This window comes from Prinia subflava, unplaced genomic scaffold (assembly GCF_021018805.1).
Source record: "Prinia subflava isolate CZ2003 ecotype Zambia unplaced genomic scaffold, Cam_Psub_1.2 scaffold_53_NEW, whole genome shotgun sequence".
NCBI classification, from domain to species: Eukaryota; Metazoa; Chordata; class Aves; order Passeriformes; family Cisticolidae; genus Prinia; species Prinia subflava.
The window spans coordinates 473,290-496,696 of NW_026961063.1; the positions used below are offsets into that span (position 1 = coordinate 473,290).

The 23,407-nt window shown below is 67.3% G+C and overlaps 3 protein-coding genes across 4 annotated transcripts; 2 read left to right on the forward strand and 1 right to left on the reverse strand.

The window, feature by feature from the left end:
* Positions 1-131: 131 nt before the first annotated feature.
* On the reverse strand, positions 132-7,680 carry CACNB3 (calcium voltage-gated channel auxiliary subunit beta 3). Of its 2 annotated transcripts, XM_063425179.1 has the most exons (14): positions 7,173-7,680; positions 6,931-7,023; positions 4,114-4,236; positions 3,908-4,030; positions 3,715-3,830; positions 3,563-3,627; positions 3,452-3,471; positions 3,145-3,225; positions 2,892-2,950; positions 2,705-2,814; positions 2,467-2,618; positions 2,294-2,389; positions 1,891-2,040; positions 132-1,317 (listed from the first exon to the last, which is right to left on the reverse strand). In XM_063425179.1, exons 1-14 carry the CDS (start codon positions 7,212-7,214, stop codon positions 1,033-1,035), a joined length of 1,515 nt encoding a protein of 504 aa, XP_063281249.1. In that variant the 5' UTR covers positions 7,215-7,680; the 3' UTR covers positions 132-1,032. The 2 variants fall into 2 exon arrangements, with proteins under 2 accessions (XP_063281249.1, XP_063281250.1); XM_063425180.1 differs by lacking the exons at positions 6,931-7,023; positions 7,173-7,680 and adding an exon at positions 5,310-5,464.
* A 1,416-nt stretch (positions 7,681-9,096) lies between these two features.
* LOC134565540 (spidroin-1-like) lies at positions 9,097-10,342 on the forward strand. The gene is made up of 2 exons (XM_063425154.1): positions 9,097-9,136; positions 9,499-10,342. Exons 1-2 carry the CDS (start codon positions 9,097-9,099, stop codon positions 10,326-10,328), a joined length of 870 nt encoding a protein of 289 aa, XP_063281224.1. The 3' UTR covers positions 10,329-10,342.
* On the forward strand, positions 9,287-23,068 carry ADCY6 (adenylate cyclase 6). Its single transcript, XM_063425171.1, is given in 23 exon segments — positions 9,287-9,468; positions 10,349-10,621; positions 10,623-11,184; positions 12,652-12,801; positions 12,889-13,010; positions 13,119-13,230; positions 13,299-13,426; positions 14,245-14,403; positions 14,492-14,633; positions 14,707-14,835; positions 15,291-15,316; positions 15,416-15,563; positions 16,172-16,269; positions 16,343-16,430; positions 16,504-16,620; positions 16,696-16,854; positions 18,204-18,379; positions 18,461-18,490; positions 19,228-19,357; positions 20,075-20,338; positions 21,240-21,444; positions 22,260-22,384; positions 22,468-23,068. Coding segments are annotated over 22 exon segments (3,471 nt in total). The 5' UTR covers positions 9,287-9,468; position 10,349; the 3' UTR covers positions 22,597-23,068.
* Positions 23,069-23,407: the final 339 nt, after the last annotated feature.

Below are 23,407 nucleotides of genomic sequence, written 5' to 3' on the forward strand. Positions count from 1 at the left end.
GCCTCCTCGTCATCTCCCGTCCCTGGGTGCCATTGCCCAGCCCCTGGGTGCCACCTCCCACGGAGAAGAAGCCAGCAGTGCCCAAAAGGAGCACCTTGAGGTGCTCAGCACCCACCAGCACCACCCCTCTCCTCCCCCAGACCAGGTCCCTCCATGTCCCCTCCACAGACACGGACACCGACACCTCTGAGCACTCGTGTGTTTCTGAAACCAATCACAGGGAAATCAGTGCTTTCTACAAAAGAAATTATAACAAATCTGTGGCCCCCTCCACATCCCCCCCCTCCCCACCAGTCATGGCCCCGGGGGGGGCTCAGCCCACGCCAGGACCCCCGGCCGAGGGCAGTGGGCGCTGTATTTACAGGACTGTGGTGACGTGCGGTGACAGCATGGCCAGGGGACAGCGGGTTGGGGGCAGTGGGTGCAAGCGTGGAGCAGCCCCCACACCCCGGGCAGGACCCCCCACTCCGTCCTCCCCGTCCCGGGGGCGGGAGTGGCGCGGCTGCAGTGACCGGGGCGGGGGAATCGGTGCAGAGCGAAGCGAGTGGTGAGAGCCGCTCCTCCCGGGGGTCCCATGCAGGGGTGGGGAGGGGGCAGGCCAGGTCCCGGGGCGGGGAGCAGGCACCTTCCCTTTCTTCCTCGGGTCTATGCGGGGTGGGAGATGCTGCTACAACTTCCCCACCTCCTTCCCTCCCCTTTCTAGGGCGGGGGGCACCCACTCTCCATGGCAGCTGCCCTGCAGAGAATGAGCCAGCCTGTGATGCAGGGCCCGGGGCGGGGACACTGAGGCAGGGCGAAGGCGTGTGTCAGTCCCCGGCTTCCCCACACCTTCGGCGGGGAGTCCCGGGGCATCTTGGCCCCCGCCCCGCTGTGCTTTTATGGCTGAAGACGTGCCCGGGGGCCCGGGCCAGAGGAAGCTGCCGGTGCGGAGTTCGATTGTCTGAGCACCCCCAGCGCGGGGCTGGGGCGAGGCGGGAGCGCCCGGGGTTTGGGGAGGGGCCGGTTCCCAGCCGTGCCCCCCCTTCCCCACCCCTAATAGCTGTCCTTGGCCCAGGGCCGGCTGCGCTGCCAGTTCCTGTCATGGTTGCGCTCGCCCGGGCGCTCCGGCGTGCCGGGACCGCTGCCGTGGTGCCGGTGGGGCTGGTACAGGTCGGGGTAGGGGTCCCCGTACTCCTCCTCCTCCTCCAGGTGCCGCGAGCTGCGCTGGGATGTGGCCCCCCAAGGCTGGGGCGAGGTGTCCCCCGCCTCATCCGACGGCATCAGGCTGTCGTGCTCCAGCGGCGAGTGCTCGCCCCGCTCGCCCAGCAGCTGCTGGCTCTGCGGGCACGGAGGGGCTGCGGTGGGGGCTGCGTGTGCCCCCCTCCCCCGGCCCTGGCACCCTGTGCTGGGTCCCCGTGGGGAGCGGGGAGGGGGCTGTGTGTCCCCCTGCCCGTCTGTGCCCCCTGTGCCCGCTGTCCAGAGGGGGCAGGGAGGGCGCTGGGGGGCTGCACGTCCCCTCCAGCCTGTGCTGGGTCCCCATGAGGAGCACGGAACGGGGCTGTGCCCCCGTTTCTGACCTGTGCACCCCCTCCCTGCTCTGTGGGGCCGTGGGAGCGGGGAGGGGGCTGTGGGGACAGTGTGGGGACACTGTGGGGACACTGTGGGGACAGTGTGGGGGCTGTGTGCCCCCATTTCTGACCTGTGCACCCCCTCCCTGCTCTGTGGGGCTGTGGGAGCAGGGAGGGGGCTGTGGGGACAGTGTGGGGACAGTGTGGGGGCTGTGTGGCCTCCCCAGCCCCAGCACCCTTGTGCTGGGTCCCCGTGGGGACAGTGGGGGATTGTGTGTCCCCCTCATGCCCTCCCCTGTGTGGCAGCTGCCACTGGGGAGCAGGGAGGGGCCCGTGGGGTTACCTGCAGGCCTGGGAGGCCGGTGGGCGAGGGGACGGCGTGGGGGGCGTGGGGCGGGTGGTGCGTGGCACGCCAGTAAACCTCCAGGTACTCAGCCAGGTGCTCACAGGCATCCTCCAGCTGGTTCTCATCCAGGATCACATCGAAGAGCTCCTGGGGGGCAGGTGAGAGGGGTCAGGGAGGGCTCTGTGTTCCCCCCAGACACCCCCAGGATGGGGGGACTGGTGGCTCACCGGGGGACACTGGGACAGGTGAGAGGGGTCAGGGAGGGTTCTGGGTTCCCCCCAGGCAGCCCCAGGGCGGGGGACAGCCGGCTCACCGGGGGACACTGGGACAGGTGAGAGGGGTCAGGGAGGGCTCTGGGTTCCCCCCAGACACCCCCAGGATGGGGGGACCGGTGGCTCACCGGGGGACACTGCACCAGCTTGTCGGCTGCCATCATCTGCACGTTGAGGTGCTTCACCTGGGACTTGCCCCTGGACTTGATGAGCCGCTGCAAGACCTGGGGAGGGGACAGGGGAGTGACAGCACCACGGGGGACAGCCAGGACCCCTCCCCAGAGCCGTGGTCACCCCTCACCTTGGGGGAGGACACCTTGACGTAGACGATGATGGGTGCCAGCGAGGTCTTGGCCAGCTGGGCTGGGTGGTTGATGGTGTCAGCATCCAGCACCACCAGCTGCAGGGACTTGGCCAGCTCAAAGATGCGCTCGATCTCACTCTGCACCTCAGCTAGGGGGACATGAGGGGGGCCGTGTCAGGCTGGGCTGGCCCTGGGAGGGGGTCCCTGTGCCCCCAGGGTGAGCCCGGCCCCTCACCAATGCTGGAGCGGGTGGTGGAGCGCTCCAGGATCGCCTGCTTGCCCAGGTTGTTGAGGATGGAGCGCTTGGCCAGGGACAGGTCAGCGGTGATGTGGGTGATGGAGATCCTGGGGAGCACAGGGACACAGTGGGCACCCACAGGCTGTGGAAGGAGGGGGGGTTCTGTGCGGGGTGAGGGTCTCACCTGCCATCGAATCTGTGCTTGAGGAAGTCAAAGAGCGCTTTCTGCATCATGTCGGTGACCTGCCGTGGGGCCGCCAGCCCGGTGAGCCACGGCAGATGGCACCGGCGGGGAGGTGGCAGCTGCTCAGCACCCTGCCAGCCGCCCTCGGCCCTGCCATCTGCCCGCTGCCACCACACAGGGGGCAGGGAAGGGACAAGGGGCACAGGCCACCACCCCGAGGGCACAACGAGGCCACCCTGAGTCCCCCTCATACCTCGTATCCTTTCAGTGAAGGCCCCACCAGCACCACGGGCCGCATGGAGGGGACCACGTCGTAGGGTGGGATGTGCTGCGTCTGCAGGGGTACACGGGGGGGTGTCAGTGCCCACCCCAGCCAGGAAGGGGTTAATGAGCCCATTCCAGACAGTCACAGCCTCCTGGAGCCCTCCCAGCCCCATAACCCAGGAAGGGAGCGGGGGTCTCTGCTTCCAGCCCACCCCAGAATCAGCAACCATTGGCCCTGCCTGCAGCCCCCTCCCCACACCCCCTGCCCAGGGCACAGCCCTGCACCTGGGACTCACCTGCTTCTGCTTCTGCTTGGCTTGGGGAGAGAAGAGACAGAGGTTGGTGACAGTAAAGTGGGGACCCCCTCAGGACGCCCACGATTCCCCCGGGCCAAGATCTGCCCTTACCTAAGGAGGGGGGAGGCGATCGCCGGCTCCCGCTGTCGCCGAGGCCCGAGGCATTGCCAGCTCTCCTAGGGGAGGAGGGGGTGAGCGAGTGTTGGGGGTCCCAGAGGGGGACCAGGGGGTCCCAGAGTGGGGCCAGGGGGTCCCATCCCTACCTGGCTTTCTGCTCCTGCTTGAGCCTCATGGCTTCCAGGCGCTGGGGGCTGGGGATGAAGGCGATGTCCCCCCCCTCCTTCACTAGGCGCCCGATCCACCAGTCATTGCTGTATTTCTGGGTGAGGACAGGGCAGAGGTGAGGCCAGGGGAGGTTCCTGGCGCTGAACAGACCCCCCAAGCACCCCAGCTGACCTCCTTGATGTGCAGGAAATCTTTGGCTTCAAAGTTGATGGCGGCTCCCTGCACTGGGCACTCCTCGTCCAGAGCCCCGCAGTAGCTGACATTGGTGCGCACAGCGAAGGCGACCGGCTTGTGCTGGGGGGTTTTGGGGGGTGATCAGCACCCCCGAGCCCTGGCAGCAACCCCGGGCCGTGCCCTGGGGGTCTCCCCATCCATACCTTGGCCCTCTCGAGCTGCTGCTGAGCCTGGTTCTCCACCTCGCGCCGGGCGCCCTCACGGTCCTCTTCCAGGGACACGTCGGAGTCCAGGGATGGGCGGCTGGTGTAGGAGTCCGCCGAGCCCTGGGGGAAGGGGGCTGAGTGCCGGGGGGCTGGGACGGGAACCCCCACAGGGAGGGATCTCGTGCTGAGCCTCGGGAGGGGACCCTCTGACCCCCCTCCGGCTCTCGGGGGTCCAGGGTGGCATCGAGCCGGGTGTGTTGTGGCATCACCCAGCACAGCTGCCCTAGGGGGAAGCCCCCACGTGCTGGGGGAGTTACAGGGGAGACCCCCGCAGCCCCAGGGATGGGGAGATGACCCTTGTCCCCCTGGGATGTGGATGGGCCCCTGCCGCCCCCCACCCTGGGGTGCTCAGCCCAGCACCCCCGGCTCCCCCTCCCCGCCGCGCCGGTATTTACCCACCGCCCGCTGCGCCTGGAACAGGCGCAGAAGCTGCGGTGAAATATTTATAGGTCCCTGGATGTGGCTGAGCCCCCCCCGCCCCGCCTGGAGGCCCCCCGGGCCCTGCCGGGCTGAGCTCAGCGCCGCTGCCCGGCACCGCCCCCGGCGAACCGGCACATCCCGCACCGGGGGGAGCCCGGCACCCCCTCCAGCCCCCTCCAGCCTCCTCCAACCCCCTCCAGCACAGCCCCCCCCAACATGGCCTCCCCAGCACGGTCCCCCCAGCGCCGTCACCGCGCCCCGAGCATCCCCCACCCCTCAGCATCCCCGGGATGGCTCCGCAGCGTTCCCGTGCGGCCCCTCAGCGCGGCACCTTCATCATCCCCATCATCCCCATCATCCCCAGTGAGGCCTCCAGTGCAGCATCTCCAGCCCCCCCTCATGCACGACCCCCCCCACGCAACCCCTCCGGCCCGGAGCATCGCCCCCCGCGGGGTCCGCGGCCGTGGGTACCGGGATTCTCTTCCCACCTCATCCCGGCGGTACCGGGGGGGCCGAGAGCGGCGGCGGTGGCGGCAGCGAGGAACAAAGGGCCGGGGGGCTGCACAGCACCCCCCGCGCCGGGCACGGATCCCCCTGAGGCGCAGCCCCCTCGTGCGCCATCACCACCCCGGGGGACGCAGCTCCCCCCCAAACCCATCGCGGCCCCCCTCGCACGGTCCCCCCGATACCGCGGCCGGTACCGGAGCCGGTACCTCGTTGAGCAGGAAGGTAGCGCTGGAGTCAGAAAACGACATAGACGGGGCGAGCCGAGCCGAGCCGCCCGCGCCCCCCCCGCCCCGCTCCACCGGCACCGGCTCCGGTTCCGGCTGCGGCTCGGGCTCCGGCTGGCCCTGCCCGCTCCGCCGCCACCGCCCCTCCCCGCCCCTCCCCGCCCCCGCCTCCCACCGCTCCCCCCGGGGCGCACGGAGCCGCCCCCGCCGCTCAGCCCGGGGGTGTGTGTGTGTTTGTTGGGGGTCGCCGTTCCCGGTGCTGACGGGGGGTGCCGGCCCCTCTCTCCGGTGGGGGCCGCGGGGGGGCTGGGCTGGCAGCCGGGAGTCCCGAACGGTCCCGGTGAGCTGCACCGGACGGGTCACCGGCGCAGCTCCCGGCGGCCCGGAGGGGGGGGAGAGTTTGCTAAGAGAGCTCTGGGTGAGCGGGGAGTCCCGGGGCAGCGGCGGAGGGGCTGTCAGCCTCCCCCGGCCAGCAGCTCGGGGCTCCGGGGCGGCGGCGGGGGAGTCCCGGTGGGTACCTCCATGCTCCGGTGCAGCGGCTCCGGTCCTGCCCCGAGCCGGCAGCAGCCCCGTCTGCAGGGCGAGCCCTGCGGCGGGGCCGGAGCCGCTCCCGCCCCCCCGCCGCGCCCCCCCCCCGCCCCCGAGGAGGGGGGCAGCCACGGGCCCCGGGGGACCGGGCCGGCCCGCCCCGTTACCGTGCAGCGGGACGGGCCCCGGCGGGCCCGGCCCGGGACAGCTCACGGCCGGCGCGGGGACATCGAGGCAGCGCTCGGCGGGGTGGGGGCTTAGGACAGCGGCGGGACCGGCCGCGGACACCTGCACCGGGCACCGGGCGTTAAAGCACCGGCCCCGGTACCGGGCACATGGCGGGACCCAGCCGGGCCCTCTCCGAGGTGCTGAAGGGGCCGCGCCGGGTGCTGGGCCGGGTCGCGGGGTCCCGGGGGGTCCCGGGGAGTACCGGAACAGCAGGTGCCACCCCACGAGGGATGCTCGGGCCGCTCGGAGGCCGCCCCGACAGAAACCCCCCGCCCTCCGCGGGGCCTCCCCGGTCCCCGCTCTCCCGCCGGCGGCCGGGGAGGGGGGCGCAGCTCGGGGCCGGAGGAAACCGAAGCAGCGGAGGGGAGGCGGCGGGAGGTCCGTGCCTCTCCCTGGCAGCGCGAGGAGGCGGCCCAGCGCCGCTTGAGGGAGCGGGACGGGAGCCCCGCGGTCCCTTCTCCAGCCCCCCCGGCCTCGTTCCCCTCCCGCTGCCTCAGTTTCCCGGGGCCGCCCCCCGCGCCGCAGTGCCGGTGCCCGCCGCCGGCCCGGCCCTGACGCAGCACTCGCTATTTTTAGCCGCGGGGAGCGGCTGTTGCGATGCCACCGGCGCCCGGTGCCGGCGCCCAGCCCCGGTCCCGGGGGAGCGGCGGGGCGGAGGCGGGCCCCCAGCTCCCTCCAGTGCGGAGGTTGAGGTGGGAGATGCTCGGCCGCTCCCCGCTCCCCACCCCAGGTCCGTGCTTTAATGCGGAGCCGCAGCAGCGGCGGGCCCGGGGCTGGCGTGGCTGCCCCGCCCCAGTGCCGGTGCTGGTGTCGGTGCCGGTGTAGGTGCCGGTGCCGGCCCGCTCACCTGCCTGCGGAGGATGCTGGAGGTGGTGTCGGACGAGGTGCTGCCGTCCGAGCGCTTGAAGCGGCTCTTGCGCTTCGGGAGCCTCCGGGGGCTCTGCGGCGAGAGCGGGCGGTGAGCACCGGGCAGCCCCGGGCGGCTCGGCCCCGCCGCGGCGCTGCCACCGGCGGCCCCCGGCTCTGCGGGCAGAACCGAACCGGGCCGCACGGGCTCCGCGGCGGCCGGGAATGCTCCGGTGTGCTCACCTGGAAGGAGCCGGAAGCGTCAGGCTGCGCCGGGGCGGACATCCCCGGCGGCACCCACCGGAGCCCCGGGCACGCCGGCGGGGCAGCCCCACACCGGACCGCGGCGCTCCGCGGGGAAGGGCCGCGCTGCCGCCACCGCCGCGCTCCGCATCACACGGGGCCGCCAGGGCGTCCCGGCCGTCCCCGCCCCCGCCTGCCCGCCCCCGCGCCCATCCCCGTGGCGACCGGTCCGCGCCCCCGCAGCTGGGCAGCCACCGGCAGGCACCGGGAACGGACCCTGCCCACAACCCGCAGTGCTGCGGCGACCGGCCGCGCGGTACCGGGGAAAAGCAGCCCCCCGGGGGCCGCCGCGGCCCTGCCCACGCGTGTGCGGGGATGCGGGAGCCCGAGCCCCTCCGCCCGCATCCCCCCGGGATCGCTCCCGCGGCCGCCGCGCCGCTCCCACAGGGTTTTTTTGCCACCCCCACGCCGGGGTATCACCCCCTACCCCCCACGGGGTTACCCCCCAAAGACCCCCGCGTGGGGCAGGCGGGGCCGTGGGGAGACGCAGCCCACCCGCCCCACGCGTGTCCCCACGGTGGCCGCCGGTTCCGGTGCTGCGGCATCACTGGACCGGAGGGGCAGAACGGGACCGCGGGTGGAGCGGGAGCCCCACGGAGCCCCCCGCGTGGGCCCCCCCATCCCCCGCGCGGCGGGACTTCCGCGTGGGGCCGCAGGGACACGGCCCCGCCGGCGGCTCCTAATTAATGATTAATCAGCGCTCCCCGGGGCCCGGCGCCGCCGCTGCGGGGGAGGGAAGGGGGGCACGGGAGGATCTGCCGGGGGGGCAGGGCCGGTCCCGGGCTCGCTCGGGGGGTACGGGGGGGGTGGGACCGCAGTGAGGGGGTGCCCTGTGCCAGGCTGGGCACGGGGGTGCGAGGAAATGGGGGGGCATCTGTGCAAGGGGCGTGTGTGTGTGTGTGTGCATACAGCGGGGGCTGTGAGGGTGCAAAGGGTGTGTAAGGGTGAGAGTGCGTGCAAGGGGGCTGTGAGTGTGCAAGGGATGTGTAAGGTGAGAGTGTGTGCAAGGGGGCTGTGAGTGTGTAAGGGTGAGAGTGCGTGCAAGGGGGGCTGTGAGTGTGCAAGGGGTGTGTAAGGGTGAGAGTGTGTGCAAGGGGGCTGTGAGTGTGTACGGGGTGTGTAAGGGTGAGAGTGCATGCAAGGGGGCTGTGATTGTGTAAGGGGTGTGTAAGGCGTGTGTGCAAGGACTGTGTGCATGAAGGTGGGGGCGGTGTGTGTAAGGGCTGTGTATGTGTGAAGGTGTGTGTGCAAGGAGTGAGTGCACGTGTGTGTGCAAGGGAGTGTGCATGAAGCGTGTGGGGTGTGGATAAGGGGGGTGCGTGCCCCTGTGAGCGCCTATGTGTGTGCAAAGTGTGTGTGCAAAGTGTGCGTGCACCTGCACACGCATGCACACCCGCGATACCTAAGAGGGGCACAGGTGTGTGAACACGGGGATTCATTTGCACACGGATATAGAGGGGCTTATGTGTGAGTGTGTAACAGGGCTGAGTGTGCAAGGGTGTGTGGATGTGCAAGGGCGTGTAAGTGTGAAAGGAGGGTGTGTACGTCCAAAACCTGTGTGCAGCATAGAAAACGCGTGTGCAAGGGTTTGTGTTCTCGCGTGTGTGCGTGTGCAAGGAGATGTGTGTGCGTGCAGGGGTGTGGGCGCGCGCCACGGGTGTGCAGGGGGATTCATGCACGTGTGAACACATATGTGCGTGCAACACGCGTGTGCCAGGGAGTGCGACGTGTGCAAGGGGGGCACGGGGATGTGAGCGAGGCGGGTGTGCAAGGGGAAGGCACGGGGGGCACTGGGGTGGGCGTGCAAGTGACACACTCGGGGGGCTGTGCGGGCACGGGGGGCCCCGCCGCGCGTGTCCCCGCCATGTCGGTGCGTGTGTCCGTGTCCGTGTCCGTGTCCGCGCGTGTGTGCGCAGCCCCGGGGGTGCGAGTCCGCCCCCAGCGCTCCGGGCCGTACCGGGCCGTTCCCGCCGCCGCCGCTGCGCCTTTAAGGCCCCGGCCGGGAGCGCCCGGGAGCGGATCCGGGCGGGGGGGGGGGGAGGGGGGGCGGGCACCGGCCGGGGCGGGCCGGGGCTGCGCGGCCGCGACCGGGACCGGGGCCGCCACCGCCACCGGGGGCCCGGCCTGGGCGCGGGATGGGGCGGCGGGGACGCGGCGCGGCCGCCGTGTAGAAGCGGGCGGCGGCGGGGCCGTGGCGGGGCGCGGGGCCCCGCGGGCGGCAGCGCCGGAGGCGGAGGTGAGCGGGGCCGCTCGGGCGCACCGGGAGCGGCGGGAGACGCGGGGGAGGGTGGATCGGGGCGGCGGCGTCGTTGGGGATCGGGAGCGGGACCGGAACCGGGATCGGGACTGGGATCAGGGCTGGGGGGGCGACACCGGGCTGGGCCCCCGGGCGGCGGGAGCGGTGCGGCCCCGGGGAGCTGCGCGGTGCTCGGGGGGGTCCGGTGCGGCGGGAGCTGCCGGTGCGGTGGGAGCGTCCGGTGCGGCGGCCGGAGGGCGCTGGTGGGTCTCGGCGTACGGGCCGGGCTCGGCGGGGCTCCCGTGCCCGGAGAGGGGAGGGAGGGAAGGGAGGAGGGAGGCGGCCGCCGCCACCGGGGCCGGCCCTTCTCGGTGGCCATTCTCCACCGCTGCTCGCCCGGGGCAGGGACCGGCTGCCACGTCCCGGCTGGTTCCCGGTGCCCCGGGGCGGCCGTGCCCGGTACAGCCCGCTGGCCGCCGTTCAAGACAAACAGGGCCGGGACGCCCGGGTCGGTCCCAGCTTTGTCGCAGGTCGCTGCACCGGGAAGGGCGGGCTCGGGGCGGCCTCGGCAGGGCCACGCACCGGGCACCAGGACATTGGGCACCGGGACAACGGGAACCCAACACCGGGAGCCCAGCGCCCTGCACCAGGATTCGGGCACCGGGCACCCGGGACGCTGGGGCACCGGGAACCCAGCACGGGCCGTTCCCACGGGGGCCATGGGTGCAGTGGCAGAACTGGGACTTGTGCTCTGCATTCCCCAGGGTGGTGCAGGGGACATCAGGACCCCCCACTCCTTGTTCACCCCCGTGGACACCAGGGCCCCTCTGGGGGTGTCGGGGTGGGTGACCAAGCGCTGACCCCTCCTCGGTGCCCACAGCATGTCGTGGTTCAGCGGCATCCTGGTGCCCAAGGTGGACGAGCGGAAGACGGCATGGGGGGAGCGCAATGGCAAGAAGGGCCCCCGGCCCCGAGCCGGCCTCTGTGGGCCCCGCTACATGAGCTGCCTGCAGGACCCTGAGATGGAGCGGGGCGCGGGACCCCCCCGGGGGCTGCGCTGCACTTGGCAGGAGGATCACTATGGCAAGAAGGGCCCTGCGGGCGACCTGGGACTCAAATCAGTGGACGCGAGCTTGGAGGACGGCGAGGCCAAGGGGCCGAAGGGAGCCGGGGGACACGGCGGGGCGGCCGTCGGCCGGCGAGTGCTGGCGGCGCCTGCTGCAGGTTTTCCGCTCCAAACGCTTCCAGTCGGCCAAACTGGAGCGGCTTTACCAGCGCTACTTCTTCCAGATGAACCAGAGCAGCCTGACGGTGCTGATGGGGGTGCTGGTGCTGGTTTGCGGGGTGATGCTGCTCTTCCTCTGCCTGCCCGGTGCCCCGCACGTGCCGGCGGCCGCCGCGCTGGCCGGTGCCACGGGCCTGTTCCTGCTCCTCATGGTGCTGTGCAGCCGCAGCGCCTTCCCCCAGGACTACATGTGGGTGGTGAGCTACGTGGTGCTGGGGCTGCTGGCCGGCGTGCAGGCGCTGGGGACGGTGGCCGTGGCTCCCCGGAGCGCGGCCGAGGGCGTTTGGTGGAGCGTCTTCTTCATCTACATCACCTACACGCTGCTGCCCGTGCGGATGCGGGCGGCCGTGCTGGCCGGGGTGCTGCTCTCCGCCCTGCACCTCGCCATCGCCTGGCACCGCAACGCCGCCGACCCTTTCCTCTGGAAGCAGGTAGGGACACACCTGGGAGGGGCTGAGGTGGCACCTCCCGGCCCTGAATCCCCGCTCTGCAGATTTGGGGGTTTTGTTTTTCTTGCGCTTGATGTTTCTGCTGCTGGAAAGTTCTAGATGCAAGAGAGGCCCCTTGGCTACTCGGGGATAGGGGGCCCCAGGGGAGGTCCTGTGCTGGTGTCCCCTGGTGGGGTCGGGGGTCTCTACAGTGCCAGAGCCCCCGGGAGCCTGGATGGGCCCCTCATCCCGGCACAGACCCCCCATTGTGGGCTGCACCAGGACGAAGGGGCACCCACAAAGCCCCCGTTGTAGGGCTGGCGGAAACCCCCGGGGAAGGACGCAAGTCCAGGGCAGCAGGGCAGGGGAGGGCTGTCACCCAGGGGGGCTGGGACACTGCCAGGGTCCCCTGTCCTGCCCCTCGGAGGTGGTGGGTGCTCCTGCTTGCACAGGGGGTGCAGAAGGGTCCCCCATCCCTAGGGCTGGGTGCTCCCAGCTCCGGCAGCTCCCCCTCCTTGAGCAGAGCCACTCAGCAGCCGTCACCCTCGCCCTGCCTGGCCAGGGCTGGGGCCACCACGTGCCGTCCCTGCGGGGCACAGGGCGAGGAACACAATGACATCCGAGGCCAGCGGGGTCACGGGAGGGGCCGCCCCCCTGGGTAGGGTTCACCCCTTCAGGGTAGGAGTGATGGGGCTCCAGGGGGATGCAGAGGGGCCGGGGAGGGGATGCGAGGCCTCTGTTCCCAGTGTCCCAGTGTGCTGGAGAGCTATAAATAGCCCTGGCCCCGGTCCCGGGGGATGGGGACGGAGGGAAACCACAGCTCCCTCCGCAGTCATCTCCGCTTTCCGACTTCCTCTGCTTCCCGAGGGCGTCCCCATGACCCCCATGCTCCAGGCCCCCGTGTAGCCCCGGCCTCGGGCTCCTGTATCCTCATATCCCCCCTGCTCTGGTTTTCCACATCCCCACACACCCATGTTCTCCCTGCCCTGCATCTCCAGGTCCTCCACATTCACCCTACCCATGTCCCCTGTGTCCCCAAGTCCCTCTGCCACCCTACCCTGTGTCCCCAGGCTCCTGTGATCCCCCTAGCCTGTGTCCCCTTTGCCCCCCCTACCCTGTGTCCCCATGTCCCCTTTGACCCTTCACCCTGTGTCCCCAGGTCCCTGCATCCCCTGTTCCCTGGTTTCCCACAGCCCCAAGTCCCTCATGTCCCTGCAGCCCCCTTGTCCTGTTTTCCCACGTCCTTGTGTGCCCCACATCCCCTCTCTCCATGTCCCTGCATCCTCCCTGCCCTGCGTCCCAGACCCCCCATGTCCCCCTGCCTTGAGCCCCCGTGTTCCCTTTGCAGCCCCCTCTTCTCCCCTTAGCAGCACCCACTGTACCAAAGCCCAGGTTCTGTGGTGCAGAGGAGGGTGGCAGAGCTGGCTGGGGGTCCCCAGGTGGTCACACCGAGCCCACCTCTCCCCCCAGCTCAGCGCCAACGCCCTGATCTTCCTCTGCACCAACGTGGTGGGGGTCTGCACCCACTACCCGGCCGAGGTGTCGCAGCGCCAGGCCTTCCAGGAGACCCGCGGCTACATCCAGGCACGCCTGCACCTCCAGCGGGAGAACCGTCAGCAGGTGGGACAGGGGGTCCCGGGGGTCCCTGTGCCGGCCTGGGGGTCCTCCAGCACCCCAGCCCTGCTGACGGGACCGCTCTGGCTGCAGGAACGGCTGCTGCTGTCAGTGCTGCCGCAGCACGTGGCCATGGAGATGAAGGAGGACATCAACACCAAGAAGGAGGACATGATGTTCCACAAGATCTACATCCAGAAGCACGACAACGTCAGGTACTGTGAGGACGGGGGTGCAGGCGGGTCCTGGGGGAGGCATCACCAAGGGAGAGTGTCTGGGGCAGTGTGTGGGCCACCCCCAGCCCGTGCTCTTCCTCCTTGCAGCATCCTCTTTGCGGACATCGAGGGCTTCACCAGCCTGGCCTCGCAGTGCACGGCCCAGGAGCTGGTGATGACACTCAACGAGCTCTTTGCCCGCTTTGACAAGCTGGCTGCGGTGAGTGGAGGGGCTGGGGGGGACTTTGGGGGGTCCTGGAGCCCCCCTAACCTGCTGGTGCCCCCCAGGAGAACCACTGCCTGCGCATCAAGATCCTGGGGGACTGCTACTACTGCGTGTCGGGGCTGCCGGAGGCGCGCGGGGACCACGCTCACTGCTGTGTGGAGATGGGCGTTGACATGATCGAGGCCATCTCGTGAGTGGGGCAGAGCTGTGTGCCCGTCCCCAGTGCCACCACAGCTTGGAGGGCTGCACTTGATCCTGCTGTGCCCATCCCATGGGCTGGCACATCTCTCGTGCCACCACAATTTGGGGGGCTGTGCCCATCCCCTGGGCTGGCACATCCCCGGTGCCACCACAATTTAGGGGGCTGTACCCATCCCCCCACATCTCCAGTACCACCACAATTTGGGGGGCTGTGCTCATCCCCTGGGCTGGCACATCTATGGTGCCACCACAATTTGGGGGGCTGTGCCCATCTCCTGGGCTGGCACATCTCCAGTGCCACCACAATTTGGGGGGCTGTGCCCATCTCCTGGGCTGGCACATCTCCAGTGCCACCACAATTTGGGGGCCTGTGCCCATCCTTTGGGCTGGCATGTCCTAAGTGCTGCCACAACCCTGAGGAGCTGTGCCTGGTACTGGTGTGTCTGTCCGTGGTGTCACTGCAGCTTGGGGGGGCTGCAATTTCCCCAGTTTTGGCAAATCCCAGGGGCTGCCACAGCTATTCCTAGTGCTGGCTCATCCCCAGTACTCGCCAGTCTGGGTCACAGTGCCTAGGGGTGCCTCAGGGTGCCATGGGGGGTGCCATGGGGTGCTTGGGGGTGCCACAATGCCTGGGGGTGCCATGGGGTGCTGTGGTGTCTCAGCTGCCTGTGAATCCAGTGCTGCTTTGGGGCACCTCAGGGTGCTGTGGTGCCTGGAAATCCCGAAAGGGTTGCTTGGGGACACCTGAAGGCACCCTGGGGTGCCATGGCGTGCCCGGGGGTAACACGGTGCCCATCCCACCCGCAGGCTGGTGCGTGAGGTGACGGGGGTGAACGTGAACATGCGTGTGGGCATCCACAGCGGGCGGGTTCACTGCGGCGTCCTGGGGCTGCGCAAGTGGCAGTTCGACGTCTGGTCCAACGACGTCACCCTCGCCAACCACATGGAAGCGGGTGGCAAAGCTGGGTGAGCCGGGACTGGGGGGCTGGGCTGGGCTCTGGGGTGGGGGGCGCTGGGCAGGGAGGGCTCAGCACCTTCATCCCCCCATCCCCAGGCGCATCCACATCACCTGGGCAACGCTGCAGTACCTGAACGGCGACTATGAGGTGGAGCCGGGCCACGGCGGCGAGCGCAACGCCTACCTCAAGGAGCACAACATCGAGACCTTCCTCATTGTTGGCTGCAGCCAGAAGCGCGTGAGTTGGGGGGGTCGTCTGGGGGGCAGAGGGAAGGCTGGGGTCACCCCCTCATGGCCGTGCCACCCTGCAGAAGGAGGAGAAAGCCATCCTGGCCAAGCTGCAGCGCACTCGTGCCAACTCCACCGAGGGGCTGGTGCCACGCTGGGTGCCCGAGCGCTCCTTCTCCCGCACCAAGGACTCCAAGGCCTTCCGGCAGATGGTGAGCAGCCCCGGGGAGGGCATCGGGCACGGGGCAGCCTCACCATGGTGCTATCAGCCACTCCCTGCCCTTCCGTGCTTGTCAGTGGTTTCCCCAACCCTGCCCACAGCCCTTATGGCTTCCTGCTGCTGCCTACGGGCCTCGGGGAGTTCCTGGGTGACCCCTGGTGCTCAGCAGATCTTGGAGATCCTCCCTGTTCTCACCAGTCCCATGCTGGGTGTCCCATCCTCACTGGGGTTGGACATCTTCCCTAGACCCCTCCCTCCTTCCTTTGCAGACCCCTGGGATTCTCTTGTCCTTGCCAAGAACCCTTGGGGACACTCCTGCCCCATTTACCCTTGGAACTCTGTTCCCCATCCTGGGTGACTCTTGGGGACGTCCCATGTCCTTGTCATTCATGAGGGTTGTCCCCACCCATGCCAGTGTCTCTGACACCTCTTCCTTGTGTCTCCCAGGGCATTGATGACTCCAGCAAGGACAAGTAAGTGTTCCCATGCTGGGCTGCTGGGGCTGTCGTGCCCAGCCCCTCCCTGGGGCAGACCTGGGGGGCTGGGAGGGTCCTGACCCCTTCATTCCACAGCCGTGGTGCCCAGGAGGCCCTCAACCCCGAGGATGAGGTGGATGAGTTCCTGAGCCGGGCCATTGATGCCCGCAGCATCGACCAGCTCCGCAAGGACCACGTCAAGAAGTTCCTACTCACCTTCCAGACCCCTGAGCTGGAGAAGAAGGTTGGGGGGCCCTCTGTTCCCTTTGTTCTGGACCCACTGTTCCGTCTGTCTCTTGAAGTCCCCTCTGCCCTGGCCCCATCAGCATCTTTGTCCTTCCATCTCCCTCCATGCCTTGGGGTGGGGCTTCTTTGTGCTGGTTTCATGGTCCTTCCACCTTCTCTCTTCACCCCCTCCATTCCATCTTCTGGGGTCCTTTCTGTCCCCTCCCATCCCCTGGGGTCTTCTCGTCTCCCACCATTCCATCCTCTGGGGTCCCTTCCCTGCATCTCTGGATGCATCTCTGCATCCCCCTCCATCCCATCCCCCCCTCTCCCTCTCTCCCATTCCTTGCATCCCCTGGGGTTCCCCATTCCCCTCTATCCCACCCTTTGGGGTTGTCCCTGTCCCCCTGTATCCCATCTTCTGGCATGTCCCCAGTCCCTCTTCATCTGCATCCCTTGGGGTCCTCTCATTTCCCTCCATCCTGTCCCCCAGGTTCCCCCCGTTCCCCTGCACCCCCTTCACTGGTGTCCCCTCAGTTCTGCCTCCATTCTTCCCCTGGGATCCCCCTGGGGTTCCTGGGGTCCCCCCTCCATCCACCAACCATTCCCCTCCCCCTGTCTCCTCAGTACTCCAAGAAGGTTGATGACCGTTTTGGTGGCTACGTGGCCTGTACCCTCCTTGTCTTCTGCTTCATCTGCTGCCTCCAGATCCTGGTGTTCCCCCAGTAAGTGCCACAGCCCCCCGAAATACCAGCTCTGATCCATCAACCCCATCCCTCACCTCCCACCTCTCCTCAGCTCCTCGCTGATGCTCGGGGTCTACGTCAGCATCTTCATCCTCCTTGCTGCCATCCTCTTCATCTGTGCCATCTACTCCTGCGTCACTGTGAGTACCTGAGGGCTGGCAGGGTTTTTGGGGGGCTGGGCCGTGCCTTACAGGCTTCTTGGTGCCCCCCCAGCTCTTCCCCGCCGCCCTGCAGCAGCTCTCCCGCAGCATCGTCCAGTCCCGTGCCCGCAGCACCGGCATCGCCGTCTTCACCATCCTCCTCGTCTTCATCGCCGCCTTCGTCAACATGGTAGGGTCACGGGGGATTGTGGGGGGAGATTTTGGGGGTTTTTGGGGAGCTGTGCTCACCCCTCTGGCCCCCCAGTTCTCCTGCAGCCGCGTGGCCCTGCGGGACTGCGCCGCCCGCGAGCTCAACGTCACCCCCGGGGCCGTGGGGCCGTGCCAGCTCCGCGCCCTCAACTTCACCCTGGGCGCCGCCGCGGGCTCCTGCCACGGGGACGGGCTGGCCTGCGACTTCCCCGAGGTGAGCGGCCGTGGGCACCGCCAGGGCACGGGGACAGGGGTCACTGATGGTGCCAGGGGCTCCCTGGGTGCTGGCAGAGGGTTCCCATGGGGTCAGCGTCCCCCGGGGGTCACTGATGGTGCCAGGGGTCCCTGGGGTCAGCGTCCCCCAGGGGTCACTGATGGTGCCAGGGGCTCCCTGGGTGCTGGCAGAGGGTCCCCCCATGGGGTCAGTGTCCCCCCAGGGGTCACTGATGGTGCCAGGGGCTCCCTGGGTGCTGGCAGAGGGTCCCCATGGGAGTAGAGTCCCCAGGAATGCTGGCATGGATCTCTGTAGGTGTGTCCCCAAGGGTGCTGGCACGGGGTCCCCATGGGTGCCGTGTGCCCCATGGTGTTGGCACAGTGTTCCCAAACATGCTGGCACAGGGTTCCAGAGGGTTCAGTGTCCCCCAGAGTGCTGGCACTGGGTCCCCAGGGGTGCAGGGTGCCAGCACAGGGTCCCCACACACACGGGGTGCTGGCACAGGTCGCTTGGGTCCAAGGTCCTCAGTGGGTGCTGGCACTGAGCCCTTGAGGTTGCTGGGTGCTGCCACAGTGTCCCCAGGGGTGCAAGGTCCCTGTGGGCATGGGGAGGTGCTGCGATTCTGGGGTGCTGCAGGGTTCCCAAGGGTGCCGTTCAGTGTTCCCAAGGTGCTGCAGGGGTTCCTGGAATGCTGTCTGGCATCCCTGGGGTGTTGCAGGAGCTCCTGGGGTCCCAGCTGGTGTTCCCAAGGTGGCAGAGGGATCCCCAGGGTGCCATTCAGGGTTCCTGGGGTGCCATCCATGATTCCTGCATGCCATCCGGGGTTCTTGGGGTGCTTCAGGAGTCCTGTGGTGCTGGCTGGTGTTCCCAGGGGTGCCATGGGGGGTTCCCAGTGTGCTGCAGAGTTACTGGGGTGCTGCAGAGTTCTCATGGGTGCTGTCCAGGGTTCCCCAGAAGTTCCATCCTGGATTCCTGGGGTGAGGGCTGGGGTTCCTGGGGTGCTATCTGGGGTTCCCAGGGTGCTGCAGAGGTTACTGGGGTGCCATCAGGAGTTCCCAGGGTGCCATCCAGCATTCCAGGGGTGCTATCCAGCATTTCCAGGGTGCCATCCAGCATTCCAGGGGTGCTATCCACTTTTTCCAGGGTGCTACAGGGGTTTCCAGGGTGCCATCCAGCATTCCAGGGGTGCTATCCAGGGTTCCCAAGGTTCCTGGAATGCCAGTCCTGGCTCCTGGGGTATCATCTGGGGTTCCCAGGGTGCTGCAGAGATCCCAGGGGTGCCATCCAGTGTCCCTGGGTACCATCTGGTGCTCCTGGGGTGCCGCTGCATCCCACCATGTCCCCCCCAGTACTTCAGCTACAGCGTGGTGCTCAGCCTGCTGGCCTGCTCCGTCTTCCTGCACATCAGCAGCATCGGGAAGCTGCTGCTCATGGTGGGCATCGAGGCCACGTTCCTGCTGCTGGTGGAGGGGCCTCACGCAGCCCTGTTTGACAACGCCGACCTGCTGGTCGTGGCCAACGCCCTGTGAGTGCCCCCGGTCCCCCAGGGGTCCCCACCTCGGGGCTGTGTCCCCACCCCACTGACCCCTGGCTCTTGTCCCCACAGGCCTTCCTTCAACGTGACCCAGGGAGAGTGGTGAGTGGGCAACTGGAACCAGTGGGGACCTGGGCGAAGGGGGGTGAGGGTGGGCAGAAGCAGGAGGGTCCCTTGGGGGTCTGTGCTGCAGTGTTGAGGGGGTGGGTACACCCTAGGGGGTCTCTTCTTGTGTGGGTTCAGCTTTGGGGTCTGGGTGCAGATTTGGGGCTCCTTTGGGGGGTTGAGTGGATCTTTGAGGTTACTGTGCAGATTTAAGGTCCCTGGGATGGGAAGGTGAATGTTTGGGGTCTGGATTCAGGTTTGGGGTCACTGAGGAGGGTGAATGCATGTTGGGGGTCTGGGTGGATCTTTGGGGTCTGGGTGCAGGTTTTGGGTCTCTTGGGTGAGTGGGTCAATCTTTGGGTTTGGGTGCACATTTGGGGTTCCCCTGGGTGGGTGGGTGGATCTTTGGGGTCTGGGTGCAGATTTGGTGTCCCTGGAATGGGTGGGTGAATCTTTGGGCTCTGGGTGCAGATTTGGTGTCCCTGGAGTGGGTGGGTGGATCTTTGGGCTCTGGGTGCAGATTTGGTGTCCCTGGAGTGGGTGAGTGGAACTTTGGGCTCTGGGTGCAGATTTGGTGTCCCTGGAGTGGGTGGGTGGATCTTTGGGGTCTGGGTGCAGATTTGGTGTCCCTGGAGTGGGTGGGTGGATCTTTGGGATCTGGGCGCAGTCTGGGATCTCTGGGTGGGCAGGGATGGGTCCCTCAGCCTGCCTCAGGGGTCCTGGGGGTCCTGCAGCCCTGCGGAGGGGAAGGTGGCCCTGCGCTACGTGACCCCCGTGGTCCTGGCCGTGTTCGCGCTCGCCCTGTACCTGCACGCGCAGCAGGTCGAGTCCACCGCCCGCCTCGACTTCCTCTGGAAGCTCCAGGTACAGCCAAGGGCTGGGGGGCTGGGAATGACCCTTTTCCTGCATCCTGGGACTGGGACTGACCCCCTCCCTGCACCCCGGAACTGGGACTGAGCCCCTCCCTGCACCCCGGGACTGGGACTGACCCCCTCCCTGCACCCCGGAACTGGGACTGAGCCCCTCCCTGCACCCCAGGACTGGGACTGACCATGGGGTCACTACTGACCCCTCCCCATACTCTAGGACAAGACTGAACCCTCTCAGTACCCCAGAACCAAGGAGTTTGTGGGACCAGGGCTGACCCTGCTCCCTGGGATTGGGGTGACCATGGAATGGGAACTGACTCTTCCCCTGCTCCTTGGGATTAGGATGACTGTGGGGCTGGAACCAACCCCTTCCTTACACCTTGGCACCAGCACCGACCCTTCTCTGCAGCCCAAAACCCGGGCAGTCATGGGACAGGGACCAATCCAGGGCCAGGACCAACCCCCTCCCCACACCCTGATGCTGGGGTGGCCACAGGGCTGGGAGTGACCCTGCACCCAGGACCGGGGTGACCGTGGGGCAGGGACCAATCCCCTCCCCACACCCTGATGCTGGGGTGGCCACAGGGCTGGGAGTGACCCTGCACCCAGGACTGGGGTGACCGTGGGGCAGGGACCAATCCCATCCCCACACCCTGATGCCGGGGTGGCCATGGGGTCCTGTGGCAGCTCCCCCCTGGGTCTGTGCCCACAGGCTACGGGAGAGAAGGAGGAGATGGAGGAGCTGCAGGCCTACAACCGGCGGCTGCTGCACAACATCCTGCCCAAGGACGTGGCTGCGCATTTTCTGGCACGGGAGCGGCGCAATGATGAGCTCTACTACCAGTCCTGCGAGTGTGTGGCCGTCATGTTCGCCTCCATCAGCAACTTCTCTGAGTTCTACGTGGAGCTGGAGGCCAACAACGAGGGCGTGGAGTGCCTGCGGCTGCTCAACGAGATCATCGCCGACTTCGATGAGGTGCTGGGGTGGAGAAGGGTAGAGAGGATGGGGTGCACAGGGGTGAAGTGCACAGGGATGGGGTTCATGGGGTGCTGGAGAGGCTGTGGAGCAGCGTGGGTGAGGTTGTGGTCCAGGGAATGTGGTCACGAGGTACTGGGAGGGCAGTGGAGCAGTGGGGTGAGTACATCCTGTGCTCCATCCTCGGAGAAGCCGTGGAGCAGCTTTCATGGAGCCACAGGGATGGTGCAGGGCATGCTGGAGAGGCTGAGGAGCAGCGTGGATAAGGGGCACAGGAATGGGGTGCAGGAAGATGGGGTGCAGGAAGATGGGGTGTTGGGGAGGGTGTGGAACACCAGGTTTGGGGACAGGGTGCGGGAGATGGTGTGCATGAGGTGCTGGAGAGGCTGTGGAGCACCATGGATGAGCTACAAGAAGATGGGATGCACAAGGTATAGAGAGCCTGCAGAGCACCATGTGTGGGGACCAGGTGTAGAAAAAGGTGTGCAGGGGGTGTTGGAGAGATTGTGGAATGCTATGGAGGAGTTTGGGGTTCAGGGGATATGGTCATGGGGTGCTGGAGAGGCTGTGGAGCAGCGTGGATAAGGGGCACAGGAATGGGGTGCAGGAAGATGGGGTGTTGGGGAGGCTGTGGAACACCAGGTTTGGGGACAGGGTGCAGGAGATGGTGTCCATGGGGTGTTGGAGAGGTTGTGGAACACCATGGAGGAGCTTGGGGTGCAGGGGATATGGTCATGGACTGCTGGAGAGGCTGTGGAGCAGCATTTGAGGAGCCACAGTGCAGGAGGTGCTGGAAAAGCCACGGAACAGCATTCCCAGAGCCACAGGACGGGGTGCAGGATTTGGGGTACCCCATGCCCTGCCGAGGTGCTGTGGGGGTGAGCCCACCCTGTCCCCCCAGATCATCAGCGAGCAGAAGTACCGGCAGCTGGAGAAGATCAAGACCATTGGCAGCACCTACATGGCGGCGTCGGGGCTCAACGCGGCCACCTACGACCGCGAGGGCCGGAGCCACATCGCGGCGCTGGCCGACTACGCCATGCACCTCATGGAGCAGATGAAGTACATCAACGAGCACTCCTTCAACAACTTCCAGATGAAGATCGGTGAGCCCTTGCACGCCCCTTGCACGCCCCTTGCACGCCCCTTGCACGCCCCTTGCATGCCCCGCTGCACCTCCAGCCATCCCACGCTGTTGTTCGTGGCTTTGTGCCTGGCGGCTCTTGCACCCCTTTTTCCTCTCTCACCCCCCCTTTTCCTTTTGCAATCCCTTTTCTCTTCTTCTGCCCTATTTTCCCTCTTGCACCCCCTTTTTCCCCCCTCACCCCTTCCTTTTCCCTCCTCACTCCTTCCTTTTCTCCTCTCATGTCCCCTTTTTCCCCCTTCACACCCCTCTTTTCCCTGTCACTCCTTCCTTTTCCAATTTCACCCCTCCACTCCTTCCTTTCCCCCCTCACTCCTCTTTCCCATTTTCCCCACCACCTTTTCCCCCTCTCACCTTCTCTTTTTTTCCCTTCACACCCCTCTTTTCCCTGTCGCTCTTTCCTTTTCCAATTTCACCCCTCCACCCCTTCTTTTTCCCCCTCACCCCTCTTTTCCCTTTTCCCCATCCCCTTTTCCCCCTCTCACCTTCTCTTTTTCCCCCTTCACACTCCTCTTTTCCCTGTCACTCTTTCCTTTTCCAATTCCACCCCCTCGACTCCTTCTTTTTCCCCCTCACCCCTCACCTCTTTCCCCTTTTCCCCACCTGCTTTTCCCCCTCTCACCTCCTCCTTTTCCCCCTTCGCACCCCTCTTTTCCCTATCACTCCCTCCTTTTCCAATTCCAACCCCTCACTCCTCTTTCCCCTTTTTCCCCTTCCTTCCCTCCATTTCCCCGAGTGTGTGGGGGTCGTCCCTGACTCTCAGCCGTGTCCCCCCAGGCCTGAACATGGGCCCAGTGGTCGCAGGGGTCATCGGGGCTCGCAAGCCCCAGTACGACATTTGGGGCAACACCGTCAACGTCTCGAGCCGCATGGACAGCACCGGGGTCCCCGACCGCATCCAGGTCAGCCGGGAGTGGGAGGGGCACAGGACACCCCCCAGAGACCCCCAAGGACCCCCCCCCTTACCTCTGTGTCCCCCCTCCAGGTGACAACGGACCTGTACCAGGTGCTGGCAGCCAAGGGCTACGTGTTGGAGTGCCGGGGGCTGGTCAAGGTCAAGGGCAAGGGGGAGATGACCACCTACTTCCTCAATGCGGGCCCTGGGGGCAGTTAGGGGGGGTCCCCATGGTGTCCCCTCACGCCAGGGACTCCCCCAGCCTGTGCCAAGCTCAGGCTGAAAAAAAAAAGGAAAAATCCCCAAATCCACATATTTAAAAATAAAAGGGAGAAATGGACACAAGGGAGGTGGTTGGGGGGTGTGGGGAGGTAACCCTGTGCCCCCCCTCTATGGGTGTTTTAGGGGGTGTTTCCCAGCCCTGCACCGGGGTGTTTTTTGGGGGGGTGGTTCATGGTAACCCCCATCCCTTTGCTGAAACCCCCCATGTGCCAAAGAGGGGAGATGGGCCCCCCCCAGGAAAGGGACTGCAGGGGGTTTTGGGGGTCCCCAGCCCCTTCCATGTGCCAAATTGAAGTGCCGCCTGCGGGGGGTGGGGAGGCGCAGGCCCAGCATCTCCGCAGCCCCCTCACCCCCCGGGGGTCCCAGCTCCCTCCGGGGGGGCTGTGGCGGGGAGAGGGGGGGGCAGACCCTCCCCCTTTTAAATGCAAAAAAAACCTAATGAAGTGACTTTTTTTTTTCTTTTCTTTTTTTTTTTTTTTGAAGCAGTTTTTGGGCGGGGGGTGGGCTCAGCCCGGGGGGAGTGTGGGAGGCACTGGCCCCCTCACCCCAGCGCAGACCTGAGGTACTTTGTCCTTCGTGTGTACAGATAAATTATATATAAAACACTTTGGATACGAGCTGTGGCCTGGCCTGTGGGGCAGAGGGTGGCTGGGAGGGGATCCCGGGATCCCAGGGGGGAAGAACACCGGAATCCCGGTGAGGAGGGGTCCCGGTGCGAGGGGCTCCGGGTGAGGAGGGGTCCCGGTAC